Source organism: Urocampus carinirostris, chromosome 2, assembly GCF_059441175.1.
Source record: "Urocampus carinirostris isolate Australia breed hairy pipefish chromosome 2, RoL_Ucar_1.0, whole genome shotgun sequence".
Lineage (NCBI taxonomy): Eukaryota > Metazoa > Chordata > Actinopteri > Syngnathiformes > Syngnathidae > Urocampus > Urocampus carinirostris.
Genome location: NC_142350.1, coordinates 43,241,491 through 43,261,323, shown reverse-complemented (window position 1 = coordinate 43,261,323; position 19,833 = coordinate 43,241,491). Strand labels below are relative to the sequence as shown.

The 19,833-nt window shown below is 40.1% G+C and overlaps 1 protein-coding gene and 1 pseudogene across 4 annotated transcripts; both read right to left on the bottom strand.

Moving 5' to 3' along the window:
• Nucleotides 1-52: 52 nt before the first annotated feature.
• LOC148371965 (U2 spliceosomal RNA) lies at nt 53-188 on the bottom strand (annotated as a pseudogene).
• A 2,337-nt stretch (nt 189-2,525) lies between these two features.
• On the bottom strand, nt 2,526-18,229 carry znf576.1 (zinc finger protein 576, tandem duplicate 1). 4 transcript variants are annotated; one of them, XM_088326601.1, is made up of 10 exons: nt 18,149-18,173; nt 15,279-15,311; nt 14,050-14,477; nt 12,772-13,281; nt 8,890-12,594; nt 8,634-8,825; nt 6,737-6,802; nt 6,468-6,651; nt 6,209-6,383; nt 2,526-6,128 (listed from the first exon to the last, which is right to left on the bottom strand). In XM_088326601.1, the coding sequence occupies exons 3-10, from the start codon at nt 14,450-14,452 to the stop codon at nt 4,953-4,955; spliced, it is 6,411 nt and encodes a 2,136-aa protein (XP_088182727.1). In that variant the 5' UTR covers nt 14,453-14,477; nt 15,279-15,311; nt 18,149-18,173; the 3' UTR covers nt 2,526-4,952. The 4 variants fall into 4 exon arrangements, with proteins under 4 accessions (XP_088182727.1, XP_088182726.1, XP_088182729.1 ...); XM_088326600.1 differs by lacking the exon at nt 15,279-15,311 and having other exon boundaries at nt 18,149-18,229; XM_088326603.1 differs by lacking the exon at nt 15,279-15,311 and having other exon boundaries at nt 6,480-6,651; nt 18,149-18,229.
• Between the last annotated feature and the right edge of the window lie 1,604 nt (nt 18,230-19,833).

Genomic DNA, 19,833 nt, shown 5'->3' with positions numbered 1-19,833 from the left:
CATTTAATGAAGTCCATTCATCATTTAAATACTATTGAAATCGTTTGGTTATGAAGAGTGATTCTGTGGGAATGTTTAGTCACGTGACCAAAGTTTGGTCAATTGGGTAATCTTATTGGCTGACTTTTGAATTAAACTGATAAGAACAGATACTACACTTGATCTTAGCCAAAAAGCCGATAATTTAAAAACAAAATATATATACAATATTTGTAAAAAAAATTCTTAAAAAAGTGCCACTATTGTTGTGTAGCAATTTAAAACTTGCAAACATGTCAAGTCATGTTTATTTGTATAGCCCTTAATCACAAAGAGTCTCAAAGGCTGCACAGACCACATATTATTGCAAACCACAGACTATTATGACACCATCCCCTCATCAAAAACCTACATGAGGGCAAATAATACACATATTATACACATAAAATATAGGTTATTCATGTGCTATGGAATAGAAGTGTGTTTTAAGCCTAGATTTAAACATTTCCACTGAGGTTGCAGATCGAATCTCAAGTCATGTGTATTTGTATAGCCCTTAATCACAAAGGGTCTCAAATGGGAAGAGCATTCCACAGCACCGGGGCACGAATGGAGAACGCTCTCAAACCTGCGGATCTCTTCTTGGCTCTTGGAATCACTAGTAGACCAGCATTTTCAAAGCGAAGGCTCCGGACTGGAACATAGGGGGAAATTAAATGTGAAAGATATGAGGGAGCAAGTCCATGCATGATTTTGTATAATACCAACAGAACCTTAAAATCACATCTTAAGCTAACAGGGAGCCAAAGCTGGTTAGCTAAAATCAGGGTAATGTGATCAAACTTTCTTGTCTTAGTTAAAAGCCTTACTGCAGCATTTTGTACCAGCTGAAGGCTCATGACTTTGGACTTCGGGAGACTGGAGAGTTGTGCATTACAGTAATCGAGACGGGAGGTAACAAACGCATGAATTCTAATCTCCGCATCCGACTGAGACAGCATAGGGCGAATTTTAGCATTGTTGAGAAGATGGAAAAAAGCTGTTCTAGTAATATTCTTAAAGTGTGTTTGAAAGGACAGATCAGGTCAAATATAACACCTAAATTTTTGACTTAGTCACTCTATGAATCCCCAAAATTAACGCAAATAAATTCTGGTTAGGAATATTTACTTACCTAACAAAAATAAGTACCAAAACACATCAAATGGACCGATTCACTTATTGGATACATTTGAACTCAATGTTTTATATTGTGTGCGTTTTTTTGGTTCAACAAAATGACCTATTTAGCAGGGCTGTTTGAAATAAAATATATTTTTGTCATAACAAAATATAACCAGTATGGGTTGCAATATTTTGTGTTTAAAACAATTACACGTTCTTATCTTGTAATACATTTGTATTAGCGTTCAAGGGACACTGTATATTATTTAACCACTAGGTGTCACAATGTTGTGCAGTGCAACCAAAACTAAACGCAACAAAGCACAAAGTATGATACAAACTGAGGAAGTAAAATGCACCATTTTACATCTCATTTTCCCTCCAGCCTTTTTGAGGTTTTTGGGTTGTCGTAGCAGCAAGATGGGAGACAATTATGTCAGCTTCCTTTAAGTGTGACTCGTGTTATGTAAAATAAATGATAATTATGCCATTATTTTTAGGAGGCTTCTGTATAACATTATTCAAATGGGTCCACTCTTGTCCCACACTGGTTAGACTTTCGCCCTTGTTGAAGAGTCTAGCCTTCTGAATATTAGATTCCTTTTTGTATTCTAATGAAATATTAAACTAATGATTAACTTTTTATTTTTTCCTTTAATCCTATATATCCCTGGAGTGCCTTAAAATACTATGATTTAAAACCACTGCCTTAAATGTTCAAGTCAAGTCATATTTATTTGTATAGCCCTTTAGTGTCCTTGTCTATGTACAAAACTAAGGTATCAGAGTATGTATGTTGACAAGGTGGACAAAGAGTAAGCATATCTGTCTAATATTTGAATCCATGGACTTTCATCCTATTAGAAAAAAACATGCAAGATAGACACTTGACAAGTCCTCAACCCACCAATTGGGGGACCAAGCACTTAGAGAACTGCATGGATGGTAGGTTTCATATAACATCAACATCTTTAAGTTCACATTTTGAACCATTCAGGAGAACATGCATATTCCACCCAAAGAGGCTGGTAGCTGGAATTGAACCCAAGACCTCTGAACTGTAAGGCAGACGGGTTGACCAGTCATCCACAATGCTGCCCAATTCTGTATTACAATTGTACTAGAAAAAAGTCATGTCATATTTACTTGTATAGCCCTTTATCACAAAAAAGTCTCAAAAGGCTGTACAGAACACAACAACAAAAAATAACTAGTAAAATATAACATCAGCTATTTAGAATAATTTTGTGGGAATGGAAATATTTTCTGCAAAATGTGGAAAAGGTGAATATGTAACTTGGTTTAAATAGAATCCAAATGCCAAGTATGATCCAATCAACAAAAAGTACATGTAATTTCAAAGTGAATTAAAATAATCAACATAAATTCAAGTGCTTTAATAAACAATAAAATAAAAAGTTTAAATTAAATAAATAAACGAAGCACATGCAGCACCAAGCAGAACATTTAAAGCCCCAATACTTATCTTAACTGTCTCTGCAAGCAGAACAAAAAGCTAGACCAGAACAAATTGTGTTATCACTTTAGGCTAATGCACTGGGAAAGCATACTTTTTTGTGTCACTTTGACGCATTAATGTTTTCTCACCTACTAAAACAAAAACTTCTTGTGTACAGTTTTATTTTTTTGTCGTTTGAGTAAAAAAAGAAAAAAAAACATTCTGGGTATAACACTCTCGATTTGTAATCTTTTAAAAACATTTAACATTCATATTTACAGTAAACTAACAGTATTCACAATGAATTAATATATACATCGGGAAATGTTACATTTTAAAAGAAATGATAGTAAGAAAGCATGACATCTGTACATCCAGTAAAACTGTCTAAGTACCATAATTAAAAAATATAATAGAATAGAATATACATTTATTGTCATTGTTACAAAATGGGTTAACATATTGTGACGATATTGGGCATGACACTCCAGTTTCACACATTCACAGTGAGGTAAAAAAAACAAGAAGATAAAGGAACAGAGAAGATAAGGTTATAAAACAAGGAAAAAAGTGGTTCTTGTTAAGTATTGATGCGTAAAGTACTGTTTCCTTTGTGTCATGAGTCATGGAAAAATTGTTCTGGAAGCTCAACATGGTCAGTGCATAGCATTGAGAAAAAAGAACAGATGCTTTGATCCCACAATTTTTGTCTCCTTGAAATGTTCCGACTACTAGTCTGGTCTCTGATCACACAGAACAGAACACGCCGAGTAACTGCCTGGAGAAGAGGGTTTTTGTCAACTTCCGAGATTTACTTTAGGGTGAGAATACCACACTACCCTGTTTTGGGTACGTTACTGAAAAACAAAAGTGATTAAATACAGTTACTAGTTACTCTATTTTAAAAGTAACTCTATTACCCCCCACATTAGTGAGACCCGAAAGTAGCGCGTCATTCTGAAAGTAACTATTTAGATACAAAGTACCGTATATATTCGCATTGAAGCAAACTCTGTGAAACTGCTTTAAAATAGCCACATCATAAAATAAATACAAGATAGCGTGTATACCAATCATTGGAAGCAATCAAGCCTTCATATTTACTTGGCTGGCTTGTGCAATCACGAAAGCCTGCAAATAAACACTTAGCCGAGACACTCCATATTCATATCCGCTCTAGACCACTCGAAGATTTACTTTTCCATTTCTAGCTCCTGCCAAAGAAGTTTTCTTTTTTTTTTCAGGCATGATGTATTGCAAAAGTAGTTTTACGAATAAAAAGACAAAAATTGGCACACGTTCACCGTCAATTTTGTGCCCATAGATTGAATTGGTTTGTTGTTCCTGTGTAAGCCATGCCACCCTCTCAACGCACTGCCTACCATTCCCTGTCAGACACACACAACCAAATATGGTAATATAAACTGCCCCCCAATTTTAATATTTTGTTACATAGTTGCAAACACGGCTTAGATGCGAGTATATAGGTTTGGGAGAATATATCCATGACAAAGGATTCAGTGTTCTGTGCTTACGCCAGCACAACCTTAACACTAATCAGGTGTACTTTGAAGGTATATAAGAACTTGCAGGTGATGACTGATGCGTCATTACATCATGTGTGAAGGAGTGACAGCAAGAAGAGCACTTTTGTCACTATAATGATCTGCCCTTTGTAAGTAGCGTAGAAAGGAACCGTATTGTAACAAAAGTTCAGTTACAATATTTTTCTAGTAGGATGTTAAAGTACTTGTTCCAGAGAAAAGTGATTTCGTTCCAGGAATCTGTTCCTTTGTAACGCGTTAGTCCCAACATAAACCAAACTAGCAAGGAACATTTGCCATACAGCTGATGTTTATATTTCAAAATGCTTGGCTTAAATTACAGGGGAACATTTTTAAATAAAGTTATCACAACAAAATGTTGAATGAATGAAAACTTTAATTTCGAACATAAAAATAAAAACAGGACAAAAACAATGAGTCAACAACAGAATAATGTCACATAACATGTTTGAAAAGGGGTAGTCAGAAGCAGATGCTTATTTTTCCTACCCCTTTATCTTCCCTATTAAATACATTTTATAGATAGCTCCTCTTGTGTCCAATACAACAAAATGTTAATGGTCAAGTGAAGTTGTAATACATTGGAGGATTTTTTAACAATAATTTATTAAATTACATATCATTACTGATTTGTGTCAATAAATAAATTTCTGTACCACCGAAACGCTCTCTCAAATTTTCAACCTGATGCTGTTCTGAAAAGAATTCTGATACTCCGACATTAATGTAGTGACATCTATCAGCCTAACATTGATGGTTCCTATCACAAACTGAAAGGATTGGCGCTAAAGGTTTACTGTACTTGCCTGGTTGTGGAATTTCAAAAAACAATTATGGCTGCGTGAAATGCAGAGAAATACACAGCACTTGAGGCACAGGACTCGCGAGGTCCTTTGACAGTTGCCAAAACGACACTTGCCCTCTTCACCTTCGGCTAGCTGCTCGGGCCAGTGGCCCGAACCGTCATACCGGGTTGCCGCATCGGGGAGGGGGCTGTCATTGGTCGTGCCGGGGTCAGGCAGGTCTGTTTTAGAGGTTGGAAAGGATTGTGGGATATCAGAGTTCTGAAAGTCTGAGTTGTTGGAATGGATCAGGGCTTTGGCTACTGCCAATCGGAAGTCCATCAGAGACAAAGGTGCAGATGAGTTCATGTGATTGTGTCTGTGCAACAACCACGAGTTGACCAAAGCCATATCGGTTAAATACCAGAGCACAACAAGTGGCCAGCTTGTCGGTGAGGTGGAGGCCGGTATGGAGTAGAGATTCAATAAATCTCTGTTGAGGCGAGCTGCCGCCAGGGCTTTCTCAAAGTTGCTGATGAGAGTAGTCATGTTCTTCTGACCATTTCCTGCTGTGGAGAGAATGAATCCGCAGTGCGACTTGCGCAGCATCAGCTTTCCGTCTGAGCTTACAAATTCATCTCCGATCTGGCCTTGGGCTCCGCCCACTCGGCCTGCACCGTGTACTCCTGCCACCAGGAGGCGCTCGAGCATAGCTGGGGTGGAAAGTTCTTGCTTGCAAAGGAACACAGTGCTGCCCTTGGTGATCATTTTTTCGATGGATTCCTCTTTATCAGTTAGGTCAGCTTTTAGATCCAGGTGATGGAGAAAACCTCCAAATCCAATCAATGTGGTGCTATGCAAAGCCAGCCTGTTATTGTGTAACTTGCCAGTTAAGGGAATCAAATACTGATCTACAGCAAAGTTCCCCAGTCTTCTGAGAGACTTGCAGCCTTTTTGGAACCGGGACAATAAGGGAACAACTTTCCACAAAGGGTTTTGTAAATCACTCGACAATCCCTGTTGATGACTACTTTGTCTCACATTACTGTTGTCTGGACCCATAGCAGGTGAGGCAAACTTTAGCAACTGTGACAGTTGAAGAAAGCGGGCAAGCGTCAGGGCTTCCGCAACCAATGGCACCCTGGTCAAGTTGTCCCAATACAGCCGCGGACTGGGAAACTGGGGAAAAACATCCAACTAGATTACTTCTGCTAGGTTTTGCACCCCCACCTAAAGCCACAAAAATTAGATATACAAACCTTCAAAGTTCCCATTGCAATGTGGATCCCAACAAACTGGGCGACTTCTCTCGGAGTGACACGGTCGTACGTTTGATTGGTGCTGCGGGCTATTTCCCACCAGGTGTCCCAGCCAAAATACCTACAGAAGTACTCAACAGGTTCGGTGGTCTCGTTGGTTGCAGTTTTAAACATCCTTAACGAAGAAAAAAAAACACAAAAGCAATTCCTATGACACAGATCCTAACACTTGTTTTTTGCAGGACTAAAAAGTTCTTACACATGTACTTGCATAAGGTCTGGCTGTTTTACAAGTGGATTCTTGCTGAAATGGGCTAATATGTCTTCTTCTGCATCAACATGCGGTTGCGACATCTCCAAAACTCGTGAATCCTCTTCTTCAGAATTCTGGAGAAGAAACCTCTGAATACCCGGTGAACTTGGACCCTCTGCTTGAGCTGAAGCTGCAAACCAATTCATGTTTGATACATCATCAAACAACATCTTATTGGGTTTAGGTTAAAAAAAAAAAATAAATAACAAACCGACCTTGTCCACCTGTGAAGTCATGAACGCCAATCATCTCTGGTCCTCTTAACTCATGGTTCGTGTCATCTGTGTAAGACAGTGTCAGTTCAACAGGTCTACAACCAGCTCTTTGATACCAGGTTCAGGCAATCAACAGAAAATTTGCCAATAGCAAAATTCACATGATAACCATGTGAACATTTTGCCGATCCTGGTTACTTTGCAGATTTAAGAAAATAAAATCCTTTTTTTAAACTGCGCACTAATAGGTTATGCTGTTTCCCTTCCTCTAGTCACATGACTCCACCCATTCGATCTAAGCGGGAAAGGAGACACAATGACAAAATAAAACATGGTTCAGATGAAGAAAAAGCAGACCCAAATGAAGAAAGGTAGATTCAGTGCACAGTTTTGCTCATGTAAATGCCAGCTGCTTATGCTAGTGTTGTGACCGCTAGTTTTGCAATACAAGCAGCGAATTCTGGCGATAAGGACATGGCCGCTCGGAAGGCATCTACATAACGAGGGAGCGTAAATGCATACAAATCGGACATTCTCAATTGCTGCTATGTGGAAAAGGTTGATTTTTTTGTGAATATTTTACACTTTGAAATAAAATGTGGAATTATATTTTATTGGTAAAATGGATATTTGAAAAGCAAAACAACGATATAGCTGTAGCGATGCATGTGAACTGTTTCCATTACTAAAGGGCTACTTCAAATACAATACCTCAACAGTTTAGAGATATTTATAATTATATATTTGAATTAAAGTACCGTATTTTCCGCGCTATAGGGCGCACCGGGTTATAGGGCGCACCCCCAAAAAATAGTTTTTGGTCCTATATCTTCCATAGATAAGGCGCACCGGATTATAACGTGCTACAATGGGAACGTCGACAAAACAGTCAGATGATTCAGTCAAACTTATTACCCCCTTAACATTCCCAAAGCTTGCAAAGAAGCAAATACGTGTCTTAGACACGTGTGGATGCGGTGTCCGTACGATGTCCCTCAAATGCATCATTTCAAATATCATTCGGAAGGTTAAAGTCTTGGGAATCAAGAATTGCCAACCATTCCTTAGTTTCTATTTCTTTTTCGCTCGCAACTTTACTGTGCATATGACAATAAACACTTGAGAATTGAGTTTAATTCACTCAACTCATCACAGCAACATCAAGATCGTTCTAAAACAAGATACCGGGAAAATATAAAGCCGCATAGCTCACCTAAGTTCTCACGTTCAATAATGATGCGCAATCATGGTCTTCTTACAACAGTGAGTGTAGTAAATCCAGGAGAGTAAAATATTTACAAATACAGATTAATGAAACATGTTTCTTTATGGCGTAGTTTAGCAAGCTTGCTATTCAGTCATCTTTTTCGGCCAATTGCAGAGTTTGTTTTGACCCTCTAGCCTATCCGAGGCTCCGAATAACTTCAGCCAATAGCGATCGATTTAACGGATGACTGACACATCTTTTTCGGCCAATTGCAGGGTTTGTTTTGGCCCTCTAGCCAATCCGAGGCTCCGAATAACTTCAGCCAATAGCGATCGATTTAACGGATGATTGACACATCTTTTTCGGCCAGTTGCAGGGTTTGTTTTGGCCCTCTAGCCAATCCGCTGTTCCGAATAACTTCAGCCAATAGCGATCGATTCAAATGATGATTGACACATTGGTTAGCCAATGAAACGCCGGTATATAAATCCCAGCATACACCGCGGACGACTCCACGTTCGGGGGAAAATCGAGTCGGCGGCTGTTGCGTAAGTTGAGAGACCTTGCGATTTAATATTGAGCCATATATAAGACGCACTGTATTAAAAGGCGCATGGTCAGCTTTTGAAAAAAATTAAGACTTTTAGGTGCGCCTTATAGTGCAGAAAATACAGTAATGTTTATACTCACATAAATGACAGGCTGTGGGTGGATGTAGCGTCTGCGTGGCATAAGCAGATTCTACAGGGTTTCCGCTATTCGTGTGAACAGCATCCAGGGGAAGTTCCCGATCTTCAACCTTCACTGGGTAAAATATGCACTGCTTGTTCCTGTTGTCAGGTGATATGCGACAGTCGCTGGATGTATCCTCAGAGTCTGTGACTGTGAGTAAGCATAGTCAATTTCTGGATGTTTTTTTCATAATGTACAAGGTAAGAGAACTTACTTGGACTGACAGAGCTCCTATCAGTAACCTGCTCCACACTCAATGGCCGGCATCCACTATCCGGTGTGGACTGGTCATCATCCTGTTTTACCAGAACTGTCTGAATGTCTCTGTTCTGTTGTAGCTGCATGCCTGTTTCAAATGTGTTTGTTTCCTCAACCTTGATCATGGACTGCATTTCTTTTTCAGGTGTGCATTCCAAATCCTTAGGTCCTGCCTTTATGCAATATTTCTGCATGTGAGACTGCCCATTAGCTGACTCGGGTTCTGTTGTGACGATCTTCTCATGATAGACTCCTTGAAATGGCTGAGTCTCTCTGTTAGAGACTTCCTGGGATAGACTGGACTCCACAGGAAATGAAAATAACGGGGGAACACTGGAGGCAGTTGTCAGGCTTCTCTGGGGTTCAAGTCCAGGATAAGCATCTGGCATGGAAAGATTTGCAGTAGAGTCCTTGTTGAAATTTGTTTGTGAATGATTCTCTCGTTTTTCATACATGATTTGACAATCTTCCTCTTCAGCATTGGGTTCAACTCCTGTGCCATCATATGGTTGCAAACAATTCTTGGACATGTCTTTTAGATGTAATCCCTCTTCCTTTTCCACCTGGACAAACATATCTTCCTCATCTTTAACTACTTGTTGTGTTGTGCAGGACATCGACTGCAAACTCCTTGCACTTTGTTTTGGATTATCAGCTTTGGCTGATTGGGAAATGTCTTGAAGCAAAGCCAGACCATTGCTTTCATTCTGCTCCCCAACAGTAACAAGGTCCAACCCGAGAATATCATCCTCCTTAATGTCCTCTTCTATAGGGGCCTGGTGTTCAGATTGTAAATTAAGACTCTTGGGCATACTTTCATGCTGTTTTTGTATGGGTGACGCCACAGATTCTGTTTGCTTGACCTGTGATGTAGTTTCAAAGAACGGTTCCAAATCAAAATTCTTGCAATTTTTCGAATGATCTTGAGGTTTTGGAGAAATATGATGCGAGACACTGCCGTCTTCAGCGGGTAAAGATGCAGTCAAAGCAGAAAATGAACCACTTGGTTCTTTGTCCCCTGATGTCATTTTGGATTCGTTAGCCCAACCCGAGGTTGGATTTATGACTTGAACAACTTTGTTTGGATGGTCAACATTTATTCTGGAAACCCCTTCAAATATGTTTCCGTTAGTGTATGTCAGCTCAGGACTTTCTAATATATGCACCATTGTCTTGTGCTTCTGAAGGGAGGCAACTTCACTGAAAACCTCCCCACAATTTTGGCACTCTAATGCTCGCTTGGAATGAGCAGAAGATATAACTCCTTCAGTCTCTACATTTGAGGAAGCTTTGCGTTTCCGACCTGCCTTTGGCTTAGCAGACTGGGTTTGAGCGGACTTATTGGATGTGTTTAGAAATGACAGCAACGAGAGAGTCTTTTTGGTTTTGGAAGATTTTCCCTTTCTAATGCAAGCGTTCTTAGAGTTATTTGCACTCTTGGATTTATGGCTTCCTTGCTTGCCTTTACTATACTGGGATCGGTTATCTGGAGGTGAAAGTTCTTGTCCAGATGTTTTGGAAGGGTCTAGTTTGTGAACCTTTAGCTGGGGCTGCTTATGACCTTTGAGCAAAAGGAGAGAGTCTTGTTTTACTTGTGTACCAGGTAACACCCCTTGTTTTTTGGTTTGGTTGCTTATTTGGCTCATTGTGTCCTTGTTTTTTGATCCTTTGCTCATCATCTTTGCCACCTTTGTGTTATTTGAGTGACCTTTTTGCTCAAGTTTGGACTGGATTTTCTTTTTAATTGCAGGCTTTTCTTTACCTTTGTGTTGATCTCTTGTCGCAATGTTTCCTTTTTTGTTTTTTTTGTTGTTTATTTTCTCTTTTCTTAGAAAATCTTCAGTTAATGATGACACAATGACTTTAGATGGGGATGTTATATTCTTTGCTTTTTTACTTTTCGTGATAAACGATCCCTTCTTTGATGGCACTTTATTCTCCAACAGGTTTGCTTCCCCATTGATCAGGGATTGCTCTTGAGGAGGCTGGCATTGCTGAGAAATCACCCTTTGTTTTTTGTTGTTTTTCTTTTTCTTTTGTGGACTCAAATTAAGAGGAGACTTGTTTGTCTTTTTACGTTTAGACGGTTTGCCGTTACTGCTCAAGTCTTCGTCGAGTATGGTACCAATCAGTTCTTGCATATAACCTTGTATGATTAAGGCCCGGGCTGGCTTTCTTTTGCGTATTTTCACAAGCTCTTGTGCTGACATTACATTCATAAGCATCTCAGAGGTCTGATCTTTCTGGTTACTCGACGAATGTGAGGCGCCTTTTTTAACAGAAGTATTCCCGACAGAAGCAGGACATTCTGCCTGATCCCTGCCTCCTTGGCAATCAAGAATCAATTCCTTAACTGTAGAATCCTGTGGGGTTTTATTATCAGACACTGAGTCGACCGGATCTTGACTGACTTTTTTAATTTGAGATTGAGTCTTCTCTTGCAAGTTATCACCACTTTCCTCTAAAGCTTGGGTTGGTGCTTGTGGTGAGGCAACATGGGAAAAGGGCAAATATGTGGGTAAAGATGTCTGATTTGGCTCCAATGCAGGCTGCGACATTGGGACTGCGCTTTGTAAAAAAGTCAAGTTTTGCTCAGCTGAAGGTTCCAACATTGAAACAGTTGAATCACCATCAAGCTCATTAACAAAACTCTTCTGGATATTATTATTCAATTCAGTTGTTGGCACTAAAGATGTGGTTGGGGTTTGTATTTGCTGCTCATTTTGTGATTGCTGAATATCCAGGGTTGAGGTTTCTATTTGGTGCTCATTTTGTGATTGCTGAATATCCAGGGTTGAGGTTCCTATTTGGTGCTCATTTTGTGAGTGCTGAATATCCAGGGTTGAGGTTTCTATTTGGTGCTCATTTTGTGATTGCTGAATATCAACAGTTTGTATTGGGGCAGGTGTTAGTTCTAATATGAAAGTTTGCTCAAGGTCTTGCTGTAGGTCTGTTCCTTCATTATGAAAAAACAATGGCTTACATAGATTTGAGTCGGTAGCATTAATCCCAGGTTGTGGATAAACTTCGTGCATCACCTGATTCTCTGGCTCCTCTCTGTACTCACTTTGAGCAAGACCAAGCACCAGGCTTTCACTGGACACTGGGATTTGTGAGGCAAAATCTGAAAGGGCCGGGTTGAGGAGCTGTCCATCGGGTGTAATCGGTTCCAATACGATTGTCTGATCCATTGGATCACATGTATTATTTGAGAAATCCTGTTCCACCGTCTTCGACTCATATTTCAATTCTGTAGAATGCGATTGGGGTAACTTGGGGAGATTGACAGGAGTAGGAAGCTCAGAGGTCGTCCTAATTTCCACTGGGGGAGAATAATGTGGCACTTGACCCAAAATTACAACTTGATTTACTTTCTGAACATTTCCCAATGACTCAATAAGCTTTCTAATTGGCTCTGTGTCAATATTGTCATCAACTTTCTGAAAAGGGCCATTGGGTTCAAATTGTAGCAATGAAGGCTGATTGACCAATATCGGTTTAATGACTGGATTCATTCGACTTGTTTGTGACTTCTCACGCATGGCTTTACCAAGTGGACTGAGTGATGGACTGTGCTTGTTTCTAAGATGATGAAGGCGTGTTTTTGGACTCTTGAAAGTAGACTTGCAGACAAAGCAGGGATACTTGGGTGCTAAGGCATCTAAAAACAAAAAGCATTCAAAAGAAAATTACAACATAATAACATTACTAATACATTATCCAATTTCAAATGAATTTGTTTACTCTTAACGGAATTTTGCTGTAATTTCTTTTCCGCTAACTGTTAACCCAAACAGGCAAAAATACAAAAACACTGCATCTCAATACTTGCCCTTACCAAGCGCTTTCTTCTGTTGTTTTTTGATTTTGGCATCTTCCTTTTCTGTGGCACCATCAGGTAAGTGTGACACCAAATGTTTCTGCAGATGTTGGGACATGCTGAACCTGCTCCCACACTCTTTGCAAACGTATGGCTTTTCTCCAGTGTGTATACGACTGTGGTACTTTAGCAAAGTTAATGTTTTGCATGTTTTGCCACACTCAGGACAGCCGTAACCATCATGTCCGGCGTGAACCTTTTTATGATGTGTGAGCTCGAATAATTTTTTAAAGGCCTGGCCACACAGAGGACACTTGAAGGGTTTCCTGTCGATGTGAGTTTTCTGATGTGCCATGAGTTCGGTAGAGTTGGGGAAGTGCTTGTCGCAATGGTAGCAGGTAAAAAGTGAATTCCTCAGCATACATTGTTCATATTCCGCCGGGTGGCTCAATTTGAGATGACGCTGCTTGCTCCTAGTGTCCCTGAAGATGATGTGGCACTCGATGCACTGGAGGGAGAGTTCTGATGCTGAAAAAAAACAAGCTTGTGTTTGAACATTAGGAAACTCAAAGAGTGAACAACATGGTTAGAGAATATTTTAAATTGTCAACAATTTCAATACTGTTTCAAAACTTTTTACATTGATGCTCAGCACAAGACTCATTCGTTTGTACTGACCATAACGTAAGACACTAAATGCATTAATAATAAAAGGTTCCTTCTCTTGATATCCACAATATAAAATAGGACTTAAACATTAGAATTATTTAAAAAATAAAATAAAAATAGTAATTTTGATATAGATTATTACAATTTCAGAACACGTGTTTCTTTAAAATAATATTTGTGTTGGACAATTGTAAAGGTAACAAAATATGGAAAACTTGGTATAGAAAAATGTGTACCATGTACCAAAGATAAATATTACTACATTATCCTTAAGCCAAAAGTAAAATTATAGACAAACTATAAAAACATCACTGTAGTAATGTTGGATTGTGTTTCCCAAAAGTAGAAAATGGTAGAATATGTTTTATTTTGCTTCATTTGTGAAAATGTTTTTTTCCCAATTACTTATTTAAATTTTGTAAACTAAAATACCAGTAACCAGAGGGATGTTTTGTACACGAGTATTAAAACAACATATGTCAGTGTAACTTTCTTTTTTTGAAGCTCGAAAGGAAAGATTTGGAAATCAGAGTTTTGAAAAAAAAAAAAAAAACTGAAAAAAAACCCAAGATTTTCATTTAAAAGCCTGCATCAAAAATTGAGTTACGGCTTTCAGGTTATACTCACATGTGAGTGGCATAACCAATGGCTTGGTCATGTCCATCTTTAAAGGATCCACCATGGCTTTCTTGGAGGGGAATCGTCTACCCGTCTTCTTCAACTTTTGTTCTTCAGTACTGGGTTTTTTATTTTCGTTGAGTGTTACCTCTGACAGAGGAGTTGAAGACTGTTCCACTTCCATCTCTATTTTTTCTTGTAAGGGTCCAGGAGTTTCTAGCAAAACTTGTGGATATGATTCGTCTGCGAATGTTTCATCAATTTGGGTTTTGTTGGTCTCTTTATCGTTTTCATCTTTGGCACCTGCTTCCCTGGGTGCTGCATTTGATGGATCGGTGTCATCTTTCAATAGATCTGGTGCGGTTTTAGTCCTTGGGTCTGGCCCACTTGCTTCATCAAGTGGACTCAACATGGCTCCTTTGCTGCATTACATACATCTAAATAAATCAACACAAACAACATCACTTGATGTGACAAAAAAAATATTTCCAAAATTCAAACTATTCGGATACATATTTATTACAGAATATCAATTAAAAAACGAATTTTCCATTTCATCTTGGCAGACATCACAACCCAAACACTTTGCAGGAAAATATTTTGGGATACGGTCCTCAAGGGCTGAGCTTTGCTTGTTTAAGAGGATTCTTTCTTTAAACACAAGTGAATATAAAAATAAAATAAGAATAATATAATAAAAAATATATATCATTCAAGTTTCTGCAGAGCTTGCTAACGGATCAGATGTGTGTTTAAAGGGAAACGTCTAAAACATGTACTGCTGTGCTAAAAGCTAACTAACCTATGTCACAAAATATGCTCACAATGGTGATCAGAGACCTGGTACTTCACATTCAGTGACATGCAGTAAAGTTAGTGTCTGGGAGGGCAGTGTTTTTCAACCTTTTTTGAGCCAGGGCATGATTTTTACATTGGAAAGATTTTGCGGCACACCACTAACTCAAAAATGTTATAAAATGACACTAAACAGTTTTTACAGCACAGACACCTGACAATGAAATAACATTTGCAGAAAATTATTCATAAATGTTTTATAAAATTTTAAATTTTAAAAAGTGACATAGGATAATTTCTCGCGGCATAGTGGTTGAAAATCACTGTGGTAAGGCACAGTCAGATTTAATAATAAATGAAACAACATCATTTATCATTTGATTGGCAGAGCAAGGAAGCAATACATCAACTGTACCTTTGAAACAAACTTTTTATTTTCTTACCTAAACTTATTTAATGAAGTTGATGTGGAGCTCCTTTGGAATGAAAGCAATAAGAAATCAACCAATTATGAACAAAAATCATGCAATGAAAAAAACTGCTGGATTGCTAATATTATCACTATTTTTTTTATTTGGGACTGAGGTGTGCACCAAATCATAATATTTGGTCTCACTATCCCCCTCCCTCTGCATCTGCACAGTACAGTGAAACATTACATTCATGGGGCATGGTAAAGCGGTCGTCTTCGGACCGAGAGGTCGCAGGTACGATTTCCTCTGAATTAAATGTCCTTGGGCAAGACACTATGACCCCTGTAGGCAAGTTGGCGCCTTGTATGGTTTCCTCTGGCTATTGGTGTGCGTGTGAATGAATAAAGTGTGAAGTACATAGTTAAGAGCTTTGGAGGTCTTCAGTGACTGATTTAAAATGGTGTACAAATGCAATCCATTTACCATAACTGCACCTTTTGAATAAAATAATTAACAAATATAATAATCATCATAAATAAATAATAATCCTCAATTAAGAAAAAACAACAACATGGAAACGGAAAAAAATTACTAGAGAGGCTTGACTTGCTGTTAGCTTACTAACACTTCATTCCTAGATGGTAAGGCGCCCGCTTTGAGACTGGGAGGTCGGTGGTTCGCGCCCCGGCCGAGTCATTCCTAAGACTTAAAAAGTGGTCGGCGGCGCCCTCTGTTGGCTGCGGCTGCATCGGCTCGCTACAACGGGTCAGGTGCAATCGACATTTCGTTCTGTGTACATTGTTACACAGAATGACAATACAAGGAAATTATTATTATTATTATTATTATTATTTGGTGGTGATGTGTGCGCCTAATATGTGTTCTTTTTGCAGATGACGTGGTGCTGTTGGCTTCCTCAGGCCGTGAACTTCAGCTCTCGCTAGAGCGATTTGCAGCAGAGTGTGAAGCGGTCGGGATGAGGATCAGCACCTCTAAGTCCGAGACCATGGTACTCAGCCGGAAAAGGGTGGCATGCTCCCCCCAGGTTGGGGATGAGATCTTGCCCCAAGTGGAGTTCAAGTATCTTGGGGTCTTGTTCACAAGTGGGGGGAGGATGGAATGGGAGATTGACAGACAGGTCGGTGGAGCGTCTGCTGTCATTCGGACCCTGTACCGGTCCGTCATGGTAAAGAGGGAGCTGAGCCGAAAGGCAAAGCTCTCGATCTACCGGTCGATCTACGATCCTACCCTCACCTATGGTCATGAACTGTGGGTTATGACAGAAAGAACACGATCCCGGATACAAGTGGCTAAAATGAGCTTCCTCCGCAGGGTGTCTGGGTTCTCCCTTAGAGATAAGGTAAGAAGCTCAGTCATCCGGGAGGGACTCTGTGTAGAGCCACTGCTCCTCCGCATTGAGAGGAACCAGTTGAGGTGGCTCGGGCATCTGTGATAAGGATGCCTCCTGGACGCCTCCCTCGGGAGGTGTTCCGGGCATGTCCCACCGGCAGGAGGCCCCGGGGGCGACCCAGGACATGCTGGAGAGACTATGTCTCTGGCCTGGCAACAACTCGGGGTCCCGTCGGATGAGCTGGAGGAGGTGGCTGGGGATAGGGACGTCTGGGCTTCCCTTTTAAGGCTGCTGCCCCCTCGACCCGACTCCGGATAAGCGGAGGACAATGGATGGATGGAAGGTCTGCGCCAAATCAGATGATATGTCTCAATATCGCCCACTGCCAGTAAGCATGGGAATTGTGTGCCTCACTCTGCATCTGACGAGTAATACTTACATATACTAATTGTATGAATAATATTCATAAAATAATGTTAAATGAGAAAGAACTTTAGCATGAAATAACCATTTTTAAAAAATGTTATACTTCCATGGAATTAGGTAGGGCACGCTTTCACCCGCCTCCCCTGACTGACTGCACATCACTGTTCGCATTGCCAAATAATCACCTGGGGTGATTAGGCGTGTTCAGGAGAGTGATCAGACATGTAGTCTCTTGATAATCGCTTGCCGCGCACTGCTGAACGTTTTGTAATCGCTCACTGTGATTGCCTTACTGATCCAAAATGGCCGACGACAGTACAATGGATTTCGTTCTACAGCTTGCTTTGAGCGAGTTGGCTGATATGAGCGACAGTTCGCATATTGACACAGTTAAGGTTATCCTAAACGCAGTGGAAGGGTCATACCTGTCTTGCATTGTTCACAAACATTACCAGGCAATGTAAGACGATATATTACATCGCCAACAGCACTCGTCAAGGTGAGATCCTCCATCTTCTGCACTGTCGACGCCATGTTGGAAATCAAAGTAAGCGGTCTTTCTCCCGTGATTACTCGGGCACGCGAGCGCTCAATAATCACTGGCCGTTCAGAAGCTAGCGATAGCAATCACTCACTCTCCTGAACACGCCTCTGCAGACGGGATTTAAAGAAACTCAGCATTTAAGAGGAAAGGAGTCAGTCTGCTTTTATTTTGAGTTATTAGAGGGACCGAATGACCTACTTTTACGTATCTGCCGTGTTTCGAGTATCCTATCCAGATGGCCAATGGCGGGCGAATGAATGGGATAATGCATTTGTATTACAAAAGACGAGTGTTGGGTGCTGATGAGCAGCTGCGGAAAATTTTACTCGATTTCAATACATTTAATGAATTCCAAGGGCTGCAGCAGCAGGATAGGAAAGAAACATTAAAAGAATGAACAGTGTCCTCGTCATTTGTACATACAACTGTAGCAGCTTAGTTTTGTCTTCTATTACTAGCGACATTAATCACCATTTGATACCCTAATGAGTCAATACATCAAATACAATTATTGGGGTTCATTTGTTGCAATGACTGTTAACTCTCGATGATATACAAAGATGTATAGTTTTATTTTACCTGCTTTTAATCCACATCTATCACAACGTCGTTTTCGCACAAAGCCAACACTGAAGCCTCAGTCTGTGTGACGTCACAGACGTGGAAAAACAGCCGAAGAGGGGAGCGGTCGTCTCGTTATTGAGCGAATTATCGCCATCTACTGGACTGGAATGGCAGCGAGCAAATAGTATAGACCTCCAGAAGAAAGATGTGCGGTTCCCAGTTATTTTGTGGTAGATAATTCAAAAGCAGTATTTAAGGAGTGATTTTTTTTCGGCGTTTTAGAGGTTGAGGTAAAACGACTCATCTACATTAGTTTTTTCTCCCACCCAGGCCAAATTCAAGCACTTTAAAGGAATTTTAAAGCCAATTTTTCAATTTCTCCAGTACCCTTTAAAGAAAACCGATGTGAATCCTGTATTTTGTATCTCCACAAATATATCTGCGATGTACATATTTGATTTTAAATTTTGAATGTGCATTTATTAATACATAGCCAATGATTTTTAGATCTTGGGGATATTGTCAATATATTTATGGATCTGAACAATAAGTCTATACTGTTCACGAAACTCTTCCCATTTAAGTGTTGGGTAAAAATGAATCTTCCATTTTCACTTGCGGGAAGTTCTTCCTATATCAATTTATCACTGGGAAACACAACTTCAATTTTTTTGCATGGCCCATTATAAATGTGCAGCACGGCGGTGCAGTGGTAAGCGCATGTGCGGCACAGTTCATGTCTTGGGAACCTCCTGCGCGGGTTCAAATCCAGCTCCAGACTTCCTGTGCGGAGTTTGTATGTTCTCCCCGTGCTTGCGTGGGTTTCCTCCGGGCACTCCGGTTTCCTCCCACATTCCAAAAACATGCATTTCAGGTGAATTGGCCGGTCCAAATTGTCCCTAGGTGTGACTGAGCGAGTGAGTGAGTTGTCTGTCCCCGTGTGCCCTGCGATTGGCTGGCAACCAGTTCAGGGTGTCCCCTGCCCACTGCCCGGAGATGGCTGGGATGGGCTCCAGCCCCCCGCGACGCTAATGAGGATAAGCGGTGCAGCTAATGAGGATAAGCGGTGCAGCTAATGAGATGAGAGATTATAAATGTCTGTAATTATACGTAATCCTTGCACTAATGCACTCGTCCTCTTGGGGCGATGACGCTTCCTAGGACAATGCCATACAAACTAATGCCAGCTGCCGTTAATCACGTGGGAAAAAACAAAATGCAAAGCAAAGCCACCACAGAGCAGTATCTGGATCATTTTTGAACAGTGTCAGGATCATTTTAAGCAGACTTGTGGAACATGGCAACAATTTCAAGCATTTATGAGCACTTTCACCCAAAATTCGAGCACTTTTCAATCCTTGAAAACACAACATTAAAACTCAAAACGTTTTCATGTAGTTCACTACCCGTATGAACCCTGCCTACCGAGGTTTAGAACCATGACCACAGTTGCTACACTTTGGAAATAATATTACTGTGGTTTTCCTGTTTTTCATAACAATATTTTTTTAAATTTTTAAATCTGACTATAAACAACTTTGATTGGTCTTTTTAAAGAGCTTATGTAAAAACAATAAATTCCAATTAATCAACTTTTCTCAAAAGAGCAAAACCAAAAAAGATGGGACTTTATTTCTTTGACAATTAATGAAAGGGTCTCCAACCTGATGCATCCTGAGGATAGCCAAGGTGCCGGCGGA